The sequence below is a fragment of the Natator depressus genome, chromosome 21 (assembly GCF_965152275.1).
Source record: "Natator depressus isolate rNatDep1 chromosome 21, rNatDep2.hap1, whole genome shotgun sequence".
NCBI classification, from domain to species: domain Eukaryota; kingdom Metazoa; phylum Chordata; order Testudines; family Cheloniidae; genus Natator; species Natator depressus.
The window spans coordinates 1812566-1835276 of record NC_134254.1 but is presented as its reverse complement, the minus strand read 5'-3'; the positions used below and the strand labels follow the sequence as shown (position 1 = coordinate 1835276).

General features: G+C 45.6%; 1 protein-coding gene and 1 long non-coding RNA gene across 5 annotated transcripts in view; one reads left to right on the top strand and one right to left on the bottom strand.

Moving 5' to 3' along the window:
• LOC141975786 (uncharacterized) overlaps positions 1-8453 on the top strand; it is a 267950-nt gene extending 259497 nt beyond the window's left edge. For both annotated transcript variants that reach the window (XR_012636010.1, XR_012636009.1), the window contains one exon: positions 6884-8453. This is a non-coding gene — a long non-coding RNA (uncharacterized LOC141975786). The remainder of the gene's footprint in view (positions 1-6883) is intronic.
• The window catches only part of SLC16A1 (solute carrier family 16 member 1), a 32030-nt gene extending 11138 nt beyond the window's left edge, over positions 1-20892 (bottom strand). The window contains exons 1-4 of one of the 3 annotated variants that reach the window (XM_074936437.1): positions 20784-20892; positions 16005-16119; positions 12500-12555; positions 1108-1365 (exon numbers count right to left, since the gene is read on the bottom strand). In XM_074936437.1, the coding sequence (XP_074792538.1) occupies positions 1108-1324 (217 nt within the window). In that variant the 5' untranslated portion in view covers positions 1325-1365; positions 12500-12555; positions 16005-16119; positions 20784-20892. The remainder of the gene's footprint in view (positions 1-1107; positions 1366-12499; positions 12556-16004; positions 16120-20783) is intronic. The other 2 variants (XM_074936438.1, XM_074936439.1) reach the window with 2 other exon arrangements.
• Positions 20893-22711: the final 1819 nt, after the last annotated feature.

The window sequence follows — 22711 nt, the reverse complement described above, 5'->3', positions numbered from 1 at the left end:
GTCGAGTCTGACCTCCTATAGAGCACAGGCCATAGAACCTCCCCAAATTCTTGTTTGAACTAGAGCCTCTCTTAGAAAAATATCCAGTCTTGATTTAAAAGTTGTCAGTAGATTACAGCCCCTTGGTAAATTGTTCCAATGGTTAACTATCCTAATTATTAAACATTTGAGCCTTATCACCAATCTGAATTTGCCTAGCTTTGGCTTCCAACCATTGGATCTTGTTATACCTTTGTCTACTAGACTGAAGAGACCATTATCAAATATCTGTTCCTCACGTAGGTACTTACCGACTGAGCAAATCAATCCTTAACCCTCTCTTTGTTAAGTTAAATAGATTGAGCTCCTTGAGTCCACCACTGTAAGGCAGGTTTTCCAATCTTTTAATCATTCTCATGCCCTTTCTCTGAACCCTGTCCAGTTAAACATCCTTCTTATACAGTGAACATCAGAACTGGACAGACTACTCCTGTAGGGGTCACACTGGTGTCAAAGAAAGAGGTAAAATAACCTCCCTACTCCTCCTCAAGATTCCCATTTATACATCCCAGGATCACATTAGCCCTTTCAGCCAGAGTGGCGCCCTGTGAGCTGATGTTCCAATATTATCCACCATGACCCCCAAATCCTCATCTGCATTCTTTGTTCCTAGATCTATCACTTTACCTTTGGCCACACCACAGTGCATACTTCTATTGATTTGCTGGGTATAGAATCAGCTCTGCAAGCTGTAATTTCTTTCATCTATGACGACTCTCTGTAGGGACTCCTGTATTCACCATAGTTTCGTATGCTGGCCTTCCGGAAGATGTTAGAAGCAGACAAAATGTCACAGCTACATTCTAACGAAGGCAAGTGCAGAATTACGCAAGTCCTAATTCCTTGGAAAGATTTTACTTCTAGCTTTGCAGAGGAGCAGGACAGATTAACCTCATTTTCACACTTTGGGCATTAAATAAAGTTTACGCCAAACTTTTCCAAACAAACCAGTTTAGAAAATTTTCACCCAAATGGGAAACAGTCAGTCCCTATTCGTGTTTTGGAGAAAGGCAATACAATAGGAGACCATTAAATCACCTCCCTGTTGTCTCTCGTCTGCTTGCTTACCTCCTGCGTACATAACAGCCAGCATGATGGAGGAGATCCAGGAGACTTTGCTGCTAGACGCATCGAAGATGACCTCAATCTCTTTGAAAAACACAGTAATGGATTTGGGAAATGCATAGGAGAAGCCAATGGAGATGAAGGCTCCGATGACCACAGCCCATCCCCATCCTCCTTCTGGTGGGGTGTATCCCTGAGGGCCTCCAATTGCTGGCGGCATCTTGAGTGAAGTTGGTGGTGATTAAGCTGGGTTTCAAAGATCTGCAGAGAACACAAGACGTCAGCACTTAGTAAAGAATACAACAGCATTTTACTCTAGAGTCTTTAGGAGGAAGCAGGTCCCTGGAGCTGTCCAACTGTCGCCCTTCTTGGCTTCCCCTAACACACAGAAGAATTCCCCATCAGTGATGGATCAGAATTAGATGCAACACTCATGTGAAACTCAGAAGTTGTTTAAGGGCGTTAGAATAGGAGCAAGGTTACCTGAGAGATTCAACAAGAATCAAGACCACCACCCATTTAAAATAATAAAAGGCAAATACTTTCAAGAGTGATTAATGATTCCAGGTGCCTTGGTTTTTAGATTCCCAACCGGCAACACCTTGAACAGAGCAGATTTTTAGAGGGTGGGTGCTCAGCATTTTCAGAAATTCAGGCTCCTGAAAGGTGTCAAGACAGTCACTCAAAAGATGCTTTTGAAGGGCTTTGCCTTAAGATATTTATAAGCAGTGAATTAAAAGCATAGATAACCCTTTGAAAGCTGAAAATAGAAGGCAGCTTCCTTGCCAACTACATACAGATCAGTCACACATGTTTATTGTGGGGTTGGTCAGCAGTGCTGAGTTATTGGCAGCATTGAAAATCTTGCTTCTGGAAAGTGCAGGGGTTGCGCATGCTGTTCAGTTATTGTAGAGCCATGGGATTTTACAAGGAACATACTGTACAAACACAATCATGCACTGTCATTTACTTTTTAAAATACTGTTATGTGGATTTTTTCAAATTAACTATTTTGGGCCTCCAACCTGGCTAGTATCCACTTCCTCTTCTAAGCTTTAATATTCACAGAGCCATTATCAGTTCACTATCTATCACACAGTGGGGAGGAAAGACAAGATATATTCCTGCAAAAGTAGGGCCGCACAGGAAGTGCAGACTAGCCTTGGGAGGCACCGATCTTACCACAGAGAAGGACCGTGTTAGAGCAGTGGTCAGGGCAAGTTAGAAAGTGACTGGAGTGTGAAATAATTTGGGAAGCTGGTTTCGTTTTCTATAGGAAGTTAATATATGCGGGCTCGCATCCACATATCATGCTGATACTACTACTTGCAATACTCATTCTAAGCATGTGAAGTATCAACGTAGCAGTTATATAGCCCAGATCGCCCCGTACCTGTGTTATAGCCCTGTACACTTATGCTGAGTATCCCATAACACTTTGCATTAGCTAAAGTAAGTCTTGGCTTGAGTAGATAGGAAAACGGTCAGTATCAGGACAGATGTCTTCATAGCAACAGGAAAGGAGTCACCCATGCAAATCTAAGAGGTGCCTTCATGCCCCTTAGTACCAGTAATCTATGTGCTCAGAACAAAAATAAGGGAGCATCATGACCTGGAATGCATGGGTTCAGAACAAAAGATAAGGGGTACACCATGATACCAGAAACAAACAAGATAGACAGTTGATTAATTAAATCCAGTTTCAAATGACATATGCAGTACCTTTTACTGGTAAACAAGTAGGGTGTACAGGGATGGATTTAGAGATGTAACTTTGGAGAGCACACCTTCTGCATAAGGGGAATATCACGGCACAGGACTGCTCTTTGGAAATTGGGTATCATACAGAACCTTCTTCCTGTACCATATTAATAAACCTGACTGACGTTGGTTATTTGGTCTCTTGCGTATATTTCATAACAAAATACCACCACAAAGTACAGCCAAGCAACTGAATATACAATATAACAACCACCCCTAGTGCCCTTACTAAAAGGAAATTGCTTTAGAAGTTAGTGCTGGACTCTCCCCTTATATCCAAAGTTAGATTTTAATACAATCAAAAGGGGGGATGGCAGGTGGAAGTGGGAAGAGACAGGAGAAATAATATTAAATGACTGAAATGTGCCCCTCAGAGAAGAAACAGACCTCTCTCTTTGAGCTAGGTACCATGTCAATGCTTCTACTCTGCTTGTGCGCGAAGCAATCTCTGAAGGTCACTAAATGCAGCTAAACTTAGCAATGACTGATAACAATGGAAAGTTTCAATAGGTGCCTACATGCTTGCCACAGAATTCACAGGGCTTGAATTCTTGTCTGGTTTGATGCAGCTCATGTTGCAACTTCACTATCAGGCCATCCCATTACATATAATTCAGGGTGCTTCTTTAAAGTCTAATTTCACAGGCTGAAACCACCAAAGGTTTCCTGCAAGATTTTCCAGTTAGTCTTTGGCAGTTTCTAGGCATTTGGTTCATCCGTCCCAATTTCTCCTCTCTGGCCCACTCCTTAAATACAATTCTGCTACTCCATCACCCCCTCTGTTGGGCCCTGGGGTGGAAAGCAGAGCTGCTGTCTGTGCTCACGATTTTCATCACAAATCTCATGCTATTCGTTGGTTTCGGTAAAGCCCAGCTCCTAGAATCATGTAGTTACAAAGTATATCAACTTTCATTTTTAAAGTAGTACATTTCTAGCCAGCCTGGTTGCAGAGAAAAGCTTGAATGCATGAAGCAAATTTATGCCAAAGGCTCAGAAACAGCAGACAAATACAGAGGCTAGAATGTATTTTTTTAGTCTCATGTTATTTTAGGGCCAGAGTCATAGTTTTTCAATGCTTATGGCCGGCCATACTGAGTAAAATTATACTCATACCAACAAGAAAAGGAGGACTTGTGGCACCTTAGAGACTAACCAATTTATTTGAGCATAAGCTTTCGTGAGCTACAGCTCACTTCATCGGATGCAACCTTGATTGTTATCTCAAACTGAACTGACTTGGGACTTCATTGTGCAGCCATAACACTACAATGTGTAGTTGTAAGACAGTTTCCATTATGAGCCCAAGAAAGTCAAAGGACAATAGTATTTAGACACATTTCTGTATCCCCAAACAGACCGAAGATCCCTAAAGTTCTCCCTTGGTCTTTTGTCACGGCAAGCATTGCTAAAGGAAGAAGAGCTGCTCACAAACAGATTGCAGGGAGGATGTCATGCGGAAGGTAGAGCTCCATGCTGTAGGATGGACATAGCTATTTCATATTATGAAGTGGCCTTGTTTTGACTGAATGCCTCTCACCACAAGCAGCAGCTGAAACAAGGATCATGCACAAGAGCGAGTGCTGAACATTTGTGCTGACGGCAACAATGCAGGGAGAGGATGGAAGAACTTGAAAGGAGCAGATGAGCCGAGGACAAATGCTGTTTGTTTATGCATTCGCAAGTGCTATTGACATGCTTAGCTGCAGTTATACTGACATTTCAAAACAGCACCCAATATCTTCAGACCCAGGATACAGAGCAAGACAATTAGAGCACCCCAGACAGGAACCACACACTAACCAGCCTGCCCCTTCAAACAACAGCTTTGCTACATACAACATAGCAGGCATTCCTACATGCACATGGGACTTGCTAAGGATTTACAGTGTAATCTTGTGAGCACTTATCTCCCCACTCCACAGTAAGACAGGCCCTTGAAAGTCACCATGGAGGAAATGCAGAAGCATGTGCAGCTTTGAGCAGGAAACAGAAGCTTCCTGAAAAATCAGCAAAAAGAAAAGGAGTACTTGTGGCACCTTAGAGACTAACCAATTTATTTGAGCATGAGCTTTCATGAGCTACAGCTCACTTCATCGGATGCATACTGTGGAGTTGCATACAGATTAACACGGCTGTTACTCTGAAACCTAAAAATCAGGTAATTGTCAGTTGGCCCATGTGTGTCAGCACAGTCACTGCACCTGAGCTGTTGCAAACCCAAAACGCAGAAAACTATATCAGTGATAACAGAACGCTCTGTAAAGAAGGCATCTCAGGCCTGGGAAGCTCTTCCAGGACCCCATAAGCATGGCCTGGCAGGATAGCATATGGAGATTAATCCTACTCTGGCAAACTGCATCTTGTATTAACTTCGTGAGGAGAGGGTTCCAGGTATTCTACTGCTGCAGAATTTGGCACAGAATCTACCCCTTGCTGAGCAGTTGTGCTCCACAATCTAGATGTTAAATGAAAAAATGGAAAGAATTTCTAGTCTGTAGTTAGAGATTTTTCAAGGTTGACTGGATGTAAACAGACATAGCACTGTCTTCCTGAACCTGTGAGCAGCCTGAAACAATGGCTCCAAGAGGGGCAAATGGCCCTATTTGTAGCAATGCATTCATTGAATGGTAACTGTGAATATTAATTCACATATGACTATGGGCTTTTCTCCACTTACGGGTGGATCGAGGCTGCGACCATCAATCCACCAGGGGGTTCAATTTAGCGGGTCTAGTGTGCTTATTCCACTGTCCTACACTGCCTTGATACCTGCCAGAGTGCCAAAAGTCTCAACTTCCTTTCCCCCGGTGGCCAAAACCTCCAGCTTCACCTCCAGTGGCTCCTACAACATCAATATGAGTCATATCAAGAACTGAAAGTGCAGGGACAATGCAATATAGACTAAATTTCACCTAAAGATAGAAGAGACCACTATATAGAAGATATTGTTCATTTTCATACATGATCAATTAAACAACTTTTATTTAATCTAAATGAAGCTGATGCAGAATTGGCAGCCTGAAGCATCAGAAACCCTGCTGCAGAATTTCGTTCCATCCACCTGCAGATTACAAGGGGCCTTGGGTCAACTCACCCCAGCTGAGAAGTACCTCGGGAACACTAGCCAGGACTCCTGAAGATCAAGAAACCTTCTGCTGATCACACCAAGTACCATGAATGGTGATCTCATGGAAGCGTAATCTGGATCAAAACTGGAGGTGAGGTTTTCAGAAGCCACCTAATACTAGTTCATGTTCAGGCATTTGTGCCTTGAACCAGCATACAGCAGCAGCAAGAGGAAACAAAGCATTGGAGACGTTTTAATTAAACCTTTAAAACTCGTTTAGTCTCTGACACCGCCACCACTCATTTCTTTTTTGCTAGAAACATATTTAGACAGCTTTTTGGCCAACACATGACCGTCACGAGCAGAATCAAGTCACACTGTAGCTCTGACAAAAGAATCATTTACAAGGTATTCCCCCTAAATAAACCCCATTAGTTTAACTATGCTCCCAAGCCCAAAAGAAGTGTTTCTTCTCATTGTGTCAGGTGACTGCAGCTTCCATTGAGCTCACTCAATACAGAGAGAAAGTCACATAAATTGGAGCTTTAATGCAGATTAAAGCACATAGGCATTCGGGAAAGAGCTCAGGATTTACAGATTCGTGGCCCGCTTCTCCAGCAAAATGAGATGCTACACACTGGCTAGCAACTGACACGTGCTATTCAGACTAAATACTCACGTGGCTGACAAGACATGCTTACAACCAGAGTGGAGATCAGAGAGGGTAGGAGAAGACCCTGTGCAGGGTAAGACACAAATGTCTAGAAACCACATCTTAGGCCATTTTCACTCTCAATACCAAAAGCAGATAGTCTACCATAAGGATTGTTAGCTTTTTCTGTACAATTTAACTCTTTCAATAGCATCTAAACAAATGTATGATTTAACAAGTTAACGTCACTTTCCAGAGGAGATTGCATGCACTAATTTCCAACTCTCTCTTACTTTTAGAGTCATATCGAGCGTTCATAAGGATCAATGAACTTCCCCTTTCAGCTGCTGTTATACCAAGATTCTGGACTAGTCCAGTGCAACATTTGAGGACGAGGCTACGGAGAGATCAATCTTTCACCCACTCCAGGAAAACTAAGTTGACTGATCTTACTCAGACTTGGATTCGTTTGCCCTTTCCCAGCAACCCTCTCCCCTTCCCAGCACAGACTAAGATTGCATCATTTGATAAGCAACAGAAATCTCAGTAGGCTATTTCTCCCCCCTCCCAATTTAAATCTAAACAAAGAGAGAATTACAAACTACAAGTCACTGCTAACACTAGATTGAAGTAGGAGTTTCACTAGATCTGAAATCACAAAGCAAAATTTGTAGAGAATAGTGCCAGACGAGACCATTAGGGCTGATTTACATTACCAATTCTGCATGCTACATTTTCCCTCCAGCCACTGAGAAGACCAGTTTTAAAGGCTTCTCTCACGGCTGTTACTCTGAAATCTCTCAACTGTGTTTCAGGTTTTATCTTTCCTATTTCTTTCCTACCCTCATATGGAAGAAATTTCAGCCGAAGGAAAAGAACCACACCCAGAAATAGGAGTCAGTTCAACATGAAACATTTCCCCAAAACCCAAGTAATAGTTATGACACTTCCAATTCTGTTTTGGAATAGCTGCTACGTGTCAGACGTGTTTAGAACTCAAATTCACAGCTGCCAAGCAATCAGCTACAGTTTGCCCTATTTAGGCATTAAAGTAGCCACATTTGAAGTAATTAAGGCTGGTGAGACCAAGCATTGACTGCAAGGGTTGCATCTTCTATGTTGTAAACTCTTTATAAATCCCAGGAATGAATCGCCTCAGGCAACCTCTTCTCCCTGCACGCCACCTTCCCCTGTAGCAAATACTGGTATAAGAGCTAGACTGAATTCCTTTTTGGCATGCAGGGCTGCAGACTCTGGAAGCAAGCCAGAATCTAGTCCCCTCATGTAGCTAGCACCAGGTCCTTCGGACTGCTATAGTCACCCCTTTTGTTTTATTTAGAGGTATAAAAGCAGAATATCCAGGATGTGTATTTCTACCACGCAGTAAATTACTGTATACTGAAAAGCCCAGCTTGGCAGAATTCCACAGCCAAAAACAGAAGCTCTCATTTAGAGACCACAGCAAAATGCAATGAAATATTTCTGCAGCAAGCCCTTCGCAAAATCTCCTTACAATGCCCCTTTATGAAGGTCACAGCACTAGCCTTTACACAGCTAGGACCAAGAGGGAGTGCTCAGGGTGGGTGTTTGTTGTTGTTAGTTTTCTGTATAAGATTATAATCCTGCAAGCATGCATCTCATCTTCCCCATCTGCTGAACTGTTAGAAGCCATCACTGTGGAGCAGGGGTGGGCAAACTTTTTGCCTGAGCGCCACATTGGGGTTCCGAAACCGTATGGAGGGCTGGGGAGGCTGTGCCTCCCCAAACAGCCTGGCCCCCTGCCCCCTATTTGCTCCTTCCCACTTCCTGCCCCTTGACTGCCCCCCTCAGAACTTCTGACCCATTCAACCCCCCACTCTTTGTCCCCTGACCGCCCCCTCCCGGGACCCTCCACACCCCTACCTCCTGACAGGCCCCCCGGGACTCCCACGTCTATCCACCCTGCCCCGTTCCTTGTCCCCTGACGGCACCCCCACCCCCAGAACCTCCGCCCCCTGTCTTCTGACTTCCCCCCGGGACCCACTGCCCCTTAACCAACCTCCCCACTCCCTGCCCTCTTACCTTGCCGCTCAGCAGCAGGACTGGCAGCCGTGCCACCTGGCTGGAGCCAGCCATGCTGCTGCACTGCCCGGCAGGAGCTCACAGCCCCGCCGCCCGGAGCGCTGGCAGCACAGCAAGCTGAGGCTCCACGGGAGGGGGGGACAGAAGGGGAGGGGCCGGCCTCCAAGGCCAGGAGCTCAAGGGCCAGGAGCTCAAGGGCCAGGCAGGACAGTCCCGTGGGCCGTAGTTTGCCCGCCTCTGCTGTGGAGGATGTTACCTTGAGCAATTATCAGAATTCATCCATGAAGGCTGAAAAGAGAAAGACTTCCACCCTTCTGACTTGCAAACAAGACAAAGCCTCAAGTGGGCAGGACCCAAAACTTTGTTCCCAGAGTTCATCACAAGCTCTAGTGTAGACAAGACAAGGATTTTTACTACCATGCCACCCTACCCTGCTCTGAGCTGTCTGACTAACCCGTGACCTGTCACTGACAATAGGTATGCAGTTGAACGGGTTCTGAGCACCAATCTGCTTCAAATTCAGACAAACCACATTCAACCTTATTTCAGAAACAGAGGCCAAGACTGCTTGGAGCAAGGTTTAAGTAACACAGTAGCACATTGCTAGAAGCTGCTAGGCCTTTTTCTCCACTAAAGCTCCCATCAATGGGAATTTCCCGCCCCAGAATTCCCTGGTGGAGATTCACATGAATTTTACATGCTTTACAGTGTCTGGACACAAGTTTTTCTTTTTACCTATTTTTTTGTAATACAGTAGCAACAGAAGGTCCCAGCCAACAGGAAGGCCCCAGTGTGCTGGGTGCTGTCTAAACACATAGCAAGAAACAGTCCCTGCCCCACAGTGGTTATAATCTAAACCCAAAGGCTAGCTCAAGACAGGGAAGGGATAGATAGGTGAAGTGACTGGCCCAAGGTGTCAGAAGGTGCTGGCAGTCAGGAATTATTCCTGTTGCTGTTTTAGAAAGTTTCCCCTTGGCTCCTGTAGCACTAACTGCAAAGCAGAACCCAATTCTCAGTGTCTACACTTCAGAGGAAACTAGAAAAAACCCACAGCCACTGGAACAAGGATTACCTACTATTCCTACTAAAGCCAAACATTGTGTTTTTCCCTGGGCCGTAAGATTTGGCATGCCACTGACCTGTTACCGAAGCCATGGTCAGCGTTCTAAAAATAAATTCCCGAGTAAGATGCTCTTATCAGGCTTTATTTATGTTTGTCTGTCTTCCCACTGATTACATCCTCATGCATTTGGGAAATATTTTGCTTCTTCCTGCTGCTGCAGAAGCCAATCCAGCTGCCTCCAGTTTAACTTAATCTGTCCAATAGCCACATGGCATCTGAAGCTTCAGAGACAGGTGTTTTCAGTAGATCTGGTCATTAGCAGAGGCATGGCCATCTCAGCAAGCCTCGCTCTGCTTTCCATTCAGAGCCTTGCCCCTGTACTAAGCAGCAAAGTGTAGCATTAATTGCTCCTTAAGAACAGCACCAGGAGCTGGACAGGAAGAGCCAGTCTTTTGGAAGAGAGGCACATGGAAAATGCAACTGGTTTAATCTTCTGCTTCTTTCCTGCTGCTCACTGCCATCTGCATGCTCCACGGGCAGCATTTTAAAAGCACTCCCATTCTTCCAAAGGAGCCAGCAGGCATCTCTAACATGTCCAAATTAGAAACTTGGGCACTTCTGAAAACCTTACCCTTTATTTTCAATCACAATTTAGTTTCTCTCATAGAATGACAATTTGAGCCAAATGCACACAGCCTCCGCCAGATCCAGCCCAGGCTCCCTTCCCACCACACACACTCTGCTGCCCTCCCCCGGCGAGAGGGCAGGAGAGGTTGAAACTGTCCCATCTGATAGTTTCCCTCCCTGTATCATAAACAGCTAGTCTCTACCATGCCAGCTCCCCCAAGCCCTCCCTTTCCCCCACAAAAAAAACATGCACTGATAGCACATCCCCCATATTGAATAAAATGAACCAGTTACAACCACCCTCATCTTGTAGCCTAGAGAGACTACAAGTATCAGAATGCTCTATCCCACCTTAATTTACAGACCACATGCTAGAACCCAATCAGACGCATTCCTCTGTTATAAAGGGCTCGCAAAGCAACCCAAACTCATTCCCAGGGCTAGCGAGTCTCCTATGAGAATGGAAACAGAGGCCTACTAAACACTGAAGAACCAAAGCCAAGTCTTACGGCTATGAAATATAATGAGTTACTATCCGGACTCTGCTCAGGGAAGTCTGATTGTGTAATGGTTTCTATTAGCAGTTACAAAACAGTGACATCTGAGATCAGACAAGAAATAAGTGAGCTACAGGAAGTGGTATTCTGTGGTAACTTGTTAAATACTAAAAAGAAAAGGAGGACTTGTGGCACCTTAGAGACTAACAAATTTATTTGAGCATAAGCTTTCGTGAGCTACAGCTCACTTCATCGGATGCATTCAGTGGAAAATACTTGTTAAACACTGAATCTTCTAATCAATGTACCCATTATACAACACCACCCCAATTCTAGCAGAATGCAAAGCACTTGACCCCACACCACCTCTGCATCACTAGGTCAGTTTACATCGCTGCCTGTCATCCAGGCAGTACACTTCACAGAGCAAGGGGTAGTGTTACACAGTGCAAATTCGGGTGGGAATTCTGCCCCCAGCCATAAGCTTAGTCTGGAAGAACCCTATGACAGCATACTTCCTTACTGGTTTGCAACAAGAGCGCGTGCTCCTGAGCAACTCAGAGGCCTTTACTCCAGTTGGAAGTGGTTTTTATTGCTTCAAATTCAACAGTCCTTGCCTGGGCAGGAAGGAGCTGAATTAGGGCTCACTGCAAGCTAATGAAACACCAATTTTGCTGGCTTTAAGCGGATTTAGAGAATTAGGTTGGGGGACAAAAGTCCACTCCGTACCCCTAGCTGGGGGTTTAACCCAGCTGCACATGGGATATATGACTCACAAGGGCTCTGCACTACACAATGGGCAATTGAGGACCTACTCAGCCACAGTATTTGTGCAAGGGGTGAGATAAGGTCAGCAGCAGGCATCAGGGAACTTAAGGACATCAACCCACAGAAAGAGCTACAGACAACGCTCATTGTTTCATGCTATCAACAGTTTAGTTTGTCCCACAAGTAAATGGTAGTACCATGACACCCCCCACTCACCCCCAGCCAGGCCTACTGTTATATTAAGAATGGCCAGCATCTTTTGAGATGCACTCCAATCCACAAACCACAGGGTGACAGACTGATAAATGCCCAAAGGCAGCACCCAATACTCATAAAACAGACTAGATAGCAGCTGTTCTTATCTGTAGTCCAAAAAAGCAGCCTCCAGAAGCTGTGATACTATCATAGCGAAACTACATAAATCAGAAGTACTGGAGCTGCCCACTCACCCTCACATCCTTATGCAGTGCCAGCTGTTAGATTGGCACAGATTCCCTTTCTGATCTGTTGCCTACTTTATACCATCCCTTACTAAAATAGGGGATGGGTGTTGGCTATAGCAAGATCTCTCCAATCACAGTTGAGGGCAGGATGATGTTTAAGCTTGGAATAAAATTCTGAAGGACATCCTACGGAAACATGCTAGAACTCATGAGTCAAACGTGGAAGTGGACTCTACCCCAGTCCCTAGTGAGGGGAGAGTGAGTCACTGGGGCTGAGACTCCATGTGGTCAGAGTTGAATTGCATGCATTATTGTGTCCCGTCTGTGATGGGACTGTAAGAGGCAAATGGAGCGACTCAGAAACGGAACAGGGGAGTGGATGGTATCACAAAAAAAATTAGGCTTTTTTATATTTGAGCATCTGCTGCCTGTGGAGACACTCCTTGGCTCACATACCTTGTGATGCAGATTCAGAAGATTCTCATAGACCAGGGAGACGGACTCAGCTCCTCCTAGTAGGGAGAAGGGGGAAAAAAGGGGAGTGGGTTAGACTGGATTACCCTTGTGATCTCTGATTCTATGACATGGCCAAAGAGCACCCTTTGTGTGTCAAGTGTTTGGTGACCCAGCAAATACAACCAACACTATGAACCATAACTGCCAATCCCTTGTTCCAGACAGGTGAGGAGTCAGACGAGGAGTGTTGAGAGCAGGGTTACAGCAGAATTTTAAGAGCACCAGAAGATTTGGAGAGGAAACGCTTTCTTGGCCAAAATACTTCCTGTTAACAAGCATTTTCCTGAATTCGCCTACAGCCAATTTGCCTTCTAACTAGGTGGGGACTAGAGTGGATTACTCAGAGATTCCCCAGGCTCAGCAAATAGAAAGTTTAGTGGTTGTAGATGACATTGCAGGTGAAGTAGCACAGAAAAAAGTGAGGGGCTAATAGCAGAAACTTCACATCAGACCCTGTTAAACTGCACAGAGATAAAAGTTTCCTATTAAGTGATCTTTAAAGTCTGTCCAAGCCAGTAACAGGAATCAAATCACACGACAAAAAGGTATTAAATATCTTCAGGATTTAACACACACACACACACACACACACACACCCACCCCACTAAAAAAAAAAATCACTACTGGGGAAATAGAGTCCCCAGTCCACACTGCAGAGCTTGCTAAAGTAACTATATGAGGCCCTAAATTTAATTACTGTATTTAACAAGCATGGAGCCAGACCTCTGCAAGGCAGAAATAATCAAAAGCAGATTGTTTTGCTCCTGGCCTCATAGTATGCCTAATGCAGTTCCTTCACTTTCACACTGCACTAGGGCTGGTCAGACATCCACATTTCTATGGCTGGTCCATAGCTGTGCTTGCTCAGCCTCTTCTGCGCCTGTGGGGAGATCAGTACCTCCTGCTTGCTCCAGACAGGGGCATGTCTAGCGCATGGAGACAGCATGGTCAGCTGCACACAACAAGGGAGTACTGCTGGGTGTGCTTGCCGAGCTGGGCACCCAGGAAAAGGCATTTCAAAAATACACAGGCTTTTCTTAGGGGATGGAGGTGGCTTCCAGACTCTGTGACCCCTGGGCAGTGGAGTTCACAATAGTGACCAGTGTGGTCACTGTAACAGAGAATGGGCATTATGCGGCAACTTCTAGAAAATTGTTAGTATCAATGCTCACCATTTCGAGCTCAGTGGGTGGCTCCGTGCCATGTAGGGAGATGGTTTTACTGCGTCTCTTACGTCAACGGGAGACAAATTTTAGTGCGGATGTGTGCACAAATAGGTTGACCCCAGCTGACTTACCGTTCACCCAACTTAGTAGCACAGATGAGGCTTTAGACTATCAGGGAGTGTTTTAAAGTCACTTATGTGACAATGTTTGATCAGAAGTGGCTCCAAGTGTTAAATATAACCCTGCACACAACATCTTTGAATTTTACATAATTGTACACTGCCAGCTTCTAAATGCTCTCTCATAAATGAGTCATACTAACAATGGTGGGAAGAGACCCACATTTCCTTGTAAAACTACTTCATATAAGCTGGTTTCATGAGGGGAGGAGGAGAAAAAAAGTCATAAAAGCTGCAAGTGCAACAATAAAACCAGTGCCACAATGTTTAATTAGATTTAACTTGCAGTGGAATCTCTCCTTAGCTTACATGCAGCTTTTCAGAAGTTTGATGCTCTTAGTCCAGTACCTAAGGGACCAGGACAGGTTGAGATCATGTCCAGGGCAGCATAGGGGAGCATATAATGCAGTTGCCCAATGCAATTGGTCTGTAGATTTAATTTTTAAGTCAGTATCTAGTTATGTAGATTTCAAGCATGAGACAACACTCTCCATCCACCCCCATCCTTGCAAACAACAGAGCAAAATAGAATTCTCCTCTTTTATGCTGTCAGAGATCTAAATTACAGACACCCCATCACAAGTACCATGCATTCAGAACCAAAACTGGCACATCTTCCATTCATCTTCCCACTTCATACTATGCCCAGACAGTAGGGTAGCCTCACATACCATGTCTTCCAACAACAAGGTACAAAAGCACCCAAGAATGCAGACAACCTGCATTGAACTGCCTTATTTATTGGTTTATAAAAGGTGTAATTTAGCATGAGCAGGGGACTCTTACACTTATATAAGACATGTTCAGGTACATAGAGGCAGCAATGAAAGTAAAATTCTTGTTTTACTTTCAGATTTCAGACGTCTCTTTTCATTAAAAAAAAAAAAACACGCTATTTTCATCATGATTTTCTGTGAAGTAGCTTGATCAGTGTTCAGGGTTATAAGCTAGAACTGGCATCAGGAGATGGTCACACCAAATCTGAGAAGGCATGGAAGAATGGTAGAAACATCTGAACAGCAACTGGACCTCAGTGGAACAGCTCCACACTTGAATGGGGTCATCCAACAGATCTGCTGCCTCCAGGAAAGGACAAGCTGCATAAACACCATCTCTACACTCATTTAATACAGCAATGAGAACTAGCAGTTCCTTGGGCTTCTGTCTGTCTGTCCGTATCCACCTGCTATCTCTTGTCTTGTACCGAGATTGTAAACTCTCTAGGACAGGGACAGCCCTTGTTGTGTCTGTACAGTGCCTAGCACAATGGGGTCCTGGTCCATGACTGCAACACATAAGCACTACTGCAATACAAATAAAAATACAGCAGTGGCAAGTGGGTCATAGGAGACAAAGATGAAATGCGAAATGGGACAGCTACAGTGAACTTGTACAGTTTACATAGAGTTACACCTCTGAAACTTGGCTCCTAGATTATTATTCCAAATTTATGAACTGTTTGCCATCTACAGCAGATTAAGGCCAGAACAGAATCACTGTGCAGGAGGTGAGACCAGAGGAGCATAACACAAGCCAGAGAATTCCACCCAATAATCCTTATATCAAGTCCAATAATGTGTGGCTGCACTATAACATGTCTGTCAGAGACACAGCCAATCTTCTTTTAAAGACTGCAAGTGATGGAGAAACCAGCAAATCCACTGGTAAGCTGCTCCACTGGTTAATTACTCTGACTGTTAAAAATGTAGACCTTATATGGCTTAGGAGTTCTTTGAGTTATTGTAGGTCTACTGGAAATAAGCCAGCCAATTCATACACTAGTCAACAAGAAAACAGATAGGACTCCACTCTTTGTATTCTCCTCCCATACAAGCTTCTATTACCTTTTAGCAATTTCAGTATCAAGGCTGTAAAATGGCACAAGGACATTAAAAGAAAAAACCCAAGTGCAATTAGGTCAGAATGGTGAAGCTCAATATTTTTATAGGACAATTCAGTTGACTCTGGCTTGATCTTTACAATTCAGTCTTGCCCATTTAGCTAACACTTGCAATTTGTCAGTCATAAAAAACAGATCACTCTGAAGCACTAGTACTTTATGTTACCAAGTGTACAAAAAGAAGGCGGACTAATTCTTACCGTGTAACCAACAGAAGTCTGAAGTTTTAAAACTTGCGTTAAGTCACTTTTAAGCTGGGGCAGTCAATTATTTTCTGTCAAGATCCAAATTTTTTGGTCAAAGTATAGTCAAGGTCTAGACTCCAGAGAAAAAAACAAACAAACAAACAAACAAAGATAATAATAAGTAAATAAAATGATTTCAGGGTCCATTCAAAAGCATCTGGCGGTCCAGATTTGGCCTGCAGTCTGCCTATTGACTAACCCTGCTTTAAGCTATTTTCTTTTACTATATGTAGAAATTAGGCTAGCTACTTAGATAATGAAGGCCTACATTTTCTTAGGATAAAAGATTTCTTACCAGGTTTCAGAGTAGCAGCCGTTTCTTACCAAACAGCCTATGCAATAGCACATGCACATCAGACATCCTGTGGTGTTAAAAACAAACACTAAACGCTGAGATCTGCTTAGGGAGTACTGATCTGGTTCAAAACTGTTTATTTAGGCTACAATGGTCTGATTTCAGAACTACTGAGCACCTGCCATTCAGCAAAATCCTGAAGCTCTGCAGCTATTTAAAAATAAATAAATAAATCAGGCCATACATTTTTGCACTCTCATGTGCTCCTGGTGCTAAGAACCAGTTAAATGCTATTTTTGTACAGTAATAACAAAGTTCTACTCTACTCCACAGGTCATTTCAGTACATAATGAGATACAGAGTGCAATTTGTTAGGAGAATCACCAGCGATTTTTTTTGTGGGTGTAACAGCAAGTGGACTAAAAGGGCTCCATTCCTTCCATATACAAGATATGAAGATACAACTCACCTAAAAGGCCTCACACTTGAAACCTAAACTTACCAGGCTTGTCAGTGGGAATTTTATTTAGAGGGGTTGAGCAGAGGTGAAAGTAAGTCAACCGACTTACCGGTACCGGTACGCTGGGGCCAGCTCTGGCCCCTGGAAGGGGTGGGGCCTAGGACAGAAGGGGGAGGGCTGAGGGGGGTCAGAGCCAGAGCCAACCCCATCCCACCTCCCCCACTGGGGTAGCAGCAGCAGCCCAGGGATCCAGGGGCTATTTAAAGGGCCCAGGGCTCCCCTGCTTCTACTGCCCTGGTCCTTTAATTAGCTGCCAGAGCCCGGGGAAGCGGGGCGCCCCAGGCCCTTTAAATAACTGCTGGAGGCCCACAGCCTCTACCCCAGGGTTCCAGCAGCAGGGCTCTGGAGGCCCTTTAAATTGCCCCTGGGGAAGCCGGGCTGCCTCAGTACAGTGCACCAGCTCTTGCCAGTACGCCGTACCGGGGCATACCGGCTCACTTTCACCTCTGGGGTTGAGCGCTCAGACCAGAGACAAGCATAAGCAGAAGAGATGCTGTGTGATATGTTATGTTAGTCAGTAAAAAGCCTGAAATTTTTTATTATAAATCTCAACCCCAGAAAAGGTAAACCAGCAATATTTTCCTTCTTTTGGTACAGGGAATCAAGGAGGCTATTGGCAGTTATTTTGGGTACAAATGACCTAGAAGGACAAGAATGAACGACCCCTGAAGAGTACAAATGAAGTTTGCATATATTGTGCAGACCCACTCCTAACTAGAATTAGGTCCCTGTACTCCCCTTACAGATGGGGACACAGCATTAGCCACTAAGCAAAGTAGGTCACATTTTACTGTGCTGTTCCCTGGATTGCATCAGTCATGAGAGACAGTGTCAAGCATTGCTCCCAACAACTCACAGATTGACAAGAACATGAACAGCTGAAGTGCCCTTCCAGAGCAAGGTCTTGTGCCATCTAGACAAACAGTAACTGCCTTATATTACAGTATTATATTAATAGAGCAGATACAAGCACATGGTTAAATGCAAGGAATCAAGAAGCAGGATGCACTCTGCATTTCAGGGTATTCCTGATAAAAATAGCAAAAGTTTAAGAGCATCTTTAACTTCCTCTAAATTAATTCTTAGAAATGTTTCATTCGCGCTCTTCATTTGGAAGAGCCCTCTAGTAGGTAAATTCACAAGTCCCCAGTGACATAGCTAGCTGCAGGAAGCAGTCCCCTCACTTGTCCACCCATCCTTATTGCTACAATGAAAGCCTTGAGGTGCAGGAATGGTGTAGTGTTTCATCAGCAGGAGTGAAAGGGGAAGTACAGAGAGAAGCAAGCAACAATCCCACAATGATATGTACCCAATATCCACCACTAAAAATTGTTAACTTAACCAGCCTCATTGTGCTAGGACCACAAGCTTAATCAGTAGTAGAGTGAGGCAAGTTTTAGCGTTGAAATCCTTTACACCATAGACTCCAAGGCTGTAACAGGAACTACCATTCAGGGTGACTCACACACAACATTCTGCTCACAGGAAGCGGCCAGCCAGGTATCCCCCTTTGTTGTTGTTGCAGATCTTTGTATAATAAGGGCTTCTCCCTTCCAGTCCCCAAAACAAACTTTCAGCTGCCAAATCATAATTCTGAGTTTGACTGGCACAGAAAGGAAAGACATGATGGAAAAGGGCTTCTGCTCTTTCCTAGCAAGTGTCAATTATAAGGCCATACCTACGCTATAGGTTTCAGAAGCTATAGTGGCATAGTTACTGCGCCATCACTGTGCTGCTGCAACCTCATAGCATAGATGCAGACTAGAGCAACAGAAGGAGAAACTCCACCTCCCCAAACAACGGTAGCTAGGTTGGTGGAAGCATATTTCCATTGATGTAGGTGCGTCCACACCAGTGGTTAGGTCTGCATAGCTACAGAGTCAGGGGTGTGAATTTTGCACACCCTGGAGCATCATACCTATATCAACCTAAGTTTAGGCCTAAGTTAGAGTGGCAGAAAAAAATTAAGGTAGCAAAGTTTGTATTTTTAAAAGTTTCAAAGATTTTCTTAGTAAGAAAGAAGGGAAGAAATCAGGGACAAGCAAAATACAACACTCTAAATGCTTCAGGATGTAAGTGCGCAGACCCTCCAAAATATCCAGCAGATTTAAAAATGAATTTAGGAGAGAAACAGGATTAGCAAGTCAGGTACAGTAGACAAATGAAGAGCCGAAACATCCACTGCTCTATCATAGGGAGAGATGATTCCACATTGTATCATTTTTTCCTGTAGCTCTTCCCCTTTAAAAAAATAATATCCTTACTAGATGGAATTATGAGTTCAGGCCTCCAGGAGCAAGCTGGCACCTAAAGAACAAGGGTCCCATTTTTTAAGTGACAAGTCATTTGACTTCTGTAGTAGTTTTCAGAGGATTTGAAAGGATTTTATGAAAATTAAGCCTTAGTACCTCTGTGATATAGGCAAGTAGTTTCCCTAAATGGGGGGAAATGAGGCAGAGGTTAAGCAACTTGCCTACGCCCACAGCACGTCAGTGGCCGATCCAGGAGTAGAACCCAGAACTCTGTTCTATGAACTAACTGCTAGACCACACTTACTACTGAAGAAAGCAACACAGAATATAGGATTTCAGCAGAATGGTGTCTAAGCAGGGAACATTTTCAAAGTTTGTCAGGAAACATCAGTAATTCAAAAGCTCAGACTGTTACAGAACTGAAGATGCACTAGACAAATCCTTTCCAAAAGTAAATGGAGAAACTTCATTTGACCCAACCGAGAGCACATCCCTTGCAGCGATCAAAAACCTACTCTAAAAAGAGCCATATTGGTGAGTTTGAAGCTAGCACTGCTTTGCAGCCTGGAATCACAAGTTCTTTCCTAGGGGAACACCAGCAATGTACCCAAAAAGTGAGGTTTGCCTCCTGGAAACTTTGTAATGTATCAAGTGCTGAAACTGTACTTTATGCTTTCCATCCCAGTGAGCACATCTGTGCCAAAGTTAAGGAGAGTCATCCACAGCCAATTAAACCAACTACATTAAAACAAACATTTTGATGATAGTACAGTGCACCAGATTAATAGCCCTGAAACAGAAATCCTGTTTCTGCCCATATGTAGCAAAGGTACAGCATGGGAAGCATCAGCAAAGCCTTCCCACACACAGTCCCCACTTGGGGACTGATTCTCCCATTCCTCCCAAACAAAGCCAGTCCCCCCAGCGTGGGGCTGTAATGGAATACCTTTAGAGGCAAAAACCCCCTATTAATACACTTCCCAGAACTCCCAAACTCCATTCCAACACATGCCTTAGCAGCTAAAGGCCCCACGTCCTTCCCCACAAGCCCTGTTAGCCATTTAGTGCCCCCTGACCTGGGACTAGAGAAAACTGAGGCCCTAGAGAGGAAAGGCCATGTGCCACAGAGAGCAAGCATCCCCGATAGGGGCCCTCATCCATCAGCCAGCACGAGCTCAAACGCCCCACCAGTGAGCTCTTACCTAGCCAGAAACCTGCAGCACCCACTCCAGTGACCCCCCTCCCCACCATATCAGGCTTCCATAGCCCTCCCCACCGCCAGTGCCTGCAAGTCTCCTGTGAGCCACCCCCACATCAGGCTCCCCTACCCATATCTCCCATCCTGCCCCCAACCCCCACAACAATGACCCCCCCTTCCCCAGTCCCCGTAACCCCCAATCCCATCCTGCCCCCAACCCCAGTACTTGTAACCCCTCCCCCACCCTATCACCGCCCATCCCTTCCCCCCACCAGTGACCCCCCCCATCCCAGTCTTTGCAACCCCACTCCCACCACCAGTGACCCCCCCGCCTCATCCTGCCCCCAACCCCAGTACTTGTAACCCCTCCCCGTGACCCCCACTCCAGCCCTTCCAACCCCTCCCCCGCTCCCCGGCCTCAGGCCGGCCCGGACCCCCGAGCCCGCCACGTGCGGGGGGGCGGCCCTACCTGTGCACACGGCGCGCGCCGCGCTCTCCGCCGGCCGATCCGCTCCCAGCCGGCTCGCGCCCGCCCCCGGCTCTTTAAGGTCCCGGCCGGGCGCCCGCGCGCAGGGAGCGGAGCTGGGCGGGGCCCGCCCGGCGGGGCGGGGCCAGCCCGGCGGCGGCTGCCCTCCGCGCGGGGGGCGCTGAGGGGTGCAGGCCTGGGCGGGGCGCTGGGGGGTGCAGGCCTGGGGGGCCGAGGCGCTGTGGGGGACCAGGCTCCTGTGACCCCAGAAAGTCCCGCTGCGAGGGGGCGGCCCACGCCCGGCCCTTCACGGCGGGGGCGGCTCAATTCTTTTTTGTCAAGGTCCAAACTTCTTGGTCAGGACAGAGCCAAAGTCCAGACTCCAGAACAAATCATGAGACACGCCGAGCACAGCGCCCGTGACAAGGCAATAGCCAGACTGCGGGGTCTGCTCCAGCCTCTGGTGGCCCGGATTTGGCCCCTGGCGCCCCCGGCGCTGTGCCCCCCACCTAGGCCCGGGGCTCCGCCGGGCCCCCGGCTGGCTCCGTGCGGGGCCACGGCTGAGGCCCCCCGCTTGCGGAGCCCAGCGCTTGCGGAGCAGCCCCTGCAGAGCCGGGCACAGAGCGCGGCACCGCGTGGCCGGGCACGGGGCTCGTGGCCTGGGCCTGGCTGCAAAACAACCTTTCCGTCCGGTGAGACGCTCGGAGAGTTGCACGTTTGTTTTTCATTCTGCTGTGGAATGGAAACAGAAACTTTCTGACATTTTTTGTAAAACAAACAACCTCACGCACAAAAGAGCCCCACTGGTGAGAGCGAACAGCCCTATGGTTAGGGCGGCAGGTCTCAAGTGGGGGTACTTGTAGGCTGGGGGGTGCACAGAGGTCTTTCAGGGGGTACGTCAACGCATCTAGATATTTGCCTAGTTTTACAACAGGCTACATAAAAAGCGCTACCAAAGTCAGTACAAACTAAACTTTCATACAGACAATGACTTGTTTATCCTGCTCTAAATACTATGCACTGAAATGGAAATACAATATTTATATTCCTATTTATTTATTTTATAATTACATGGTAAAAAATGAGAAAACAAGCAATTTATCAATAACAGTGTGCTGTGACACTTTTGTCTGATTTTTGTAAGCAAGTAGTTTTTCAGTGAGGTGAAACTTGGGGTATACAAGACAAAGCAGACTCCAGACTGGAAAGGTTGAGAGCCACTGGGTTAGGCTGTACCCTGGGGATGTGGGAGACCCCAGTTGTTCTGCCTGGTCTCAGAGCCACTGGGCCATTGACTATTCAGGGGTCTCACTTCTCTCTTGCTTTGACCAGGAATTCCATTATGGACCTTAGAAACATTTCACAGCACAAGTTTTGTCAAAACGGATATATTTCTGTGAAATGTTTCAGTTTCAACAAATTGGCATTTTCCCATGGAAACACTTTTAGTCAAACGTTCCTGACCAGCCCTAATCATTTTAGCTGTGTGACAGAATGGGGAGCCAAGCCAGCCCTGCTGGTGTTTGAACCTTTGGTTACAGCACATCTCAGGTCTGCTGCACAGACCACAGAATCATCCTCCCGCCTTCAAACCAGGGACTGTATTGCTCATTTGGGGGCTTCCAGGTTTGGTCTTCTACTGGGGGGTAATGGACTCCTATCTGGTAATTTGCCACTGGGCACCTTTCAAGAGATGACTGTAAGCAGTGGGAAGTGTTCCAGTGGCTTGTTTGAACAAAAGACTTTAAGGACTCTTCTTTTTTAATAGTTTAATTATGAATGCATAAATATTACCTGTCAGCAAATAAAGCACTTCATGTATTTTTTGGATTTGAATCTTGCACGGAAATGGACCAGATCGGTCTTGTGTACTTAGAATGAAGGAAGATTAATGCTTCCATTACCTCATCAGAATCAGCATACCTCATTCC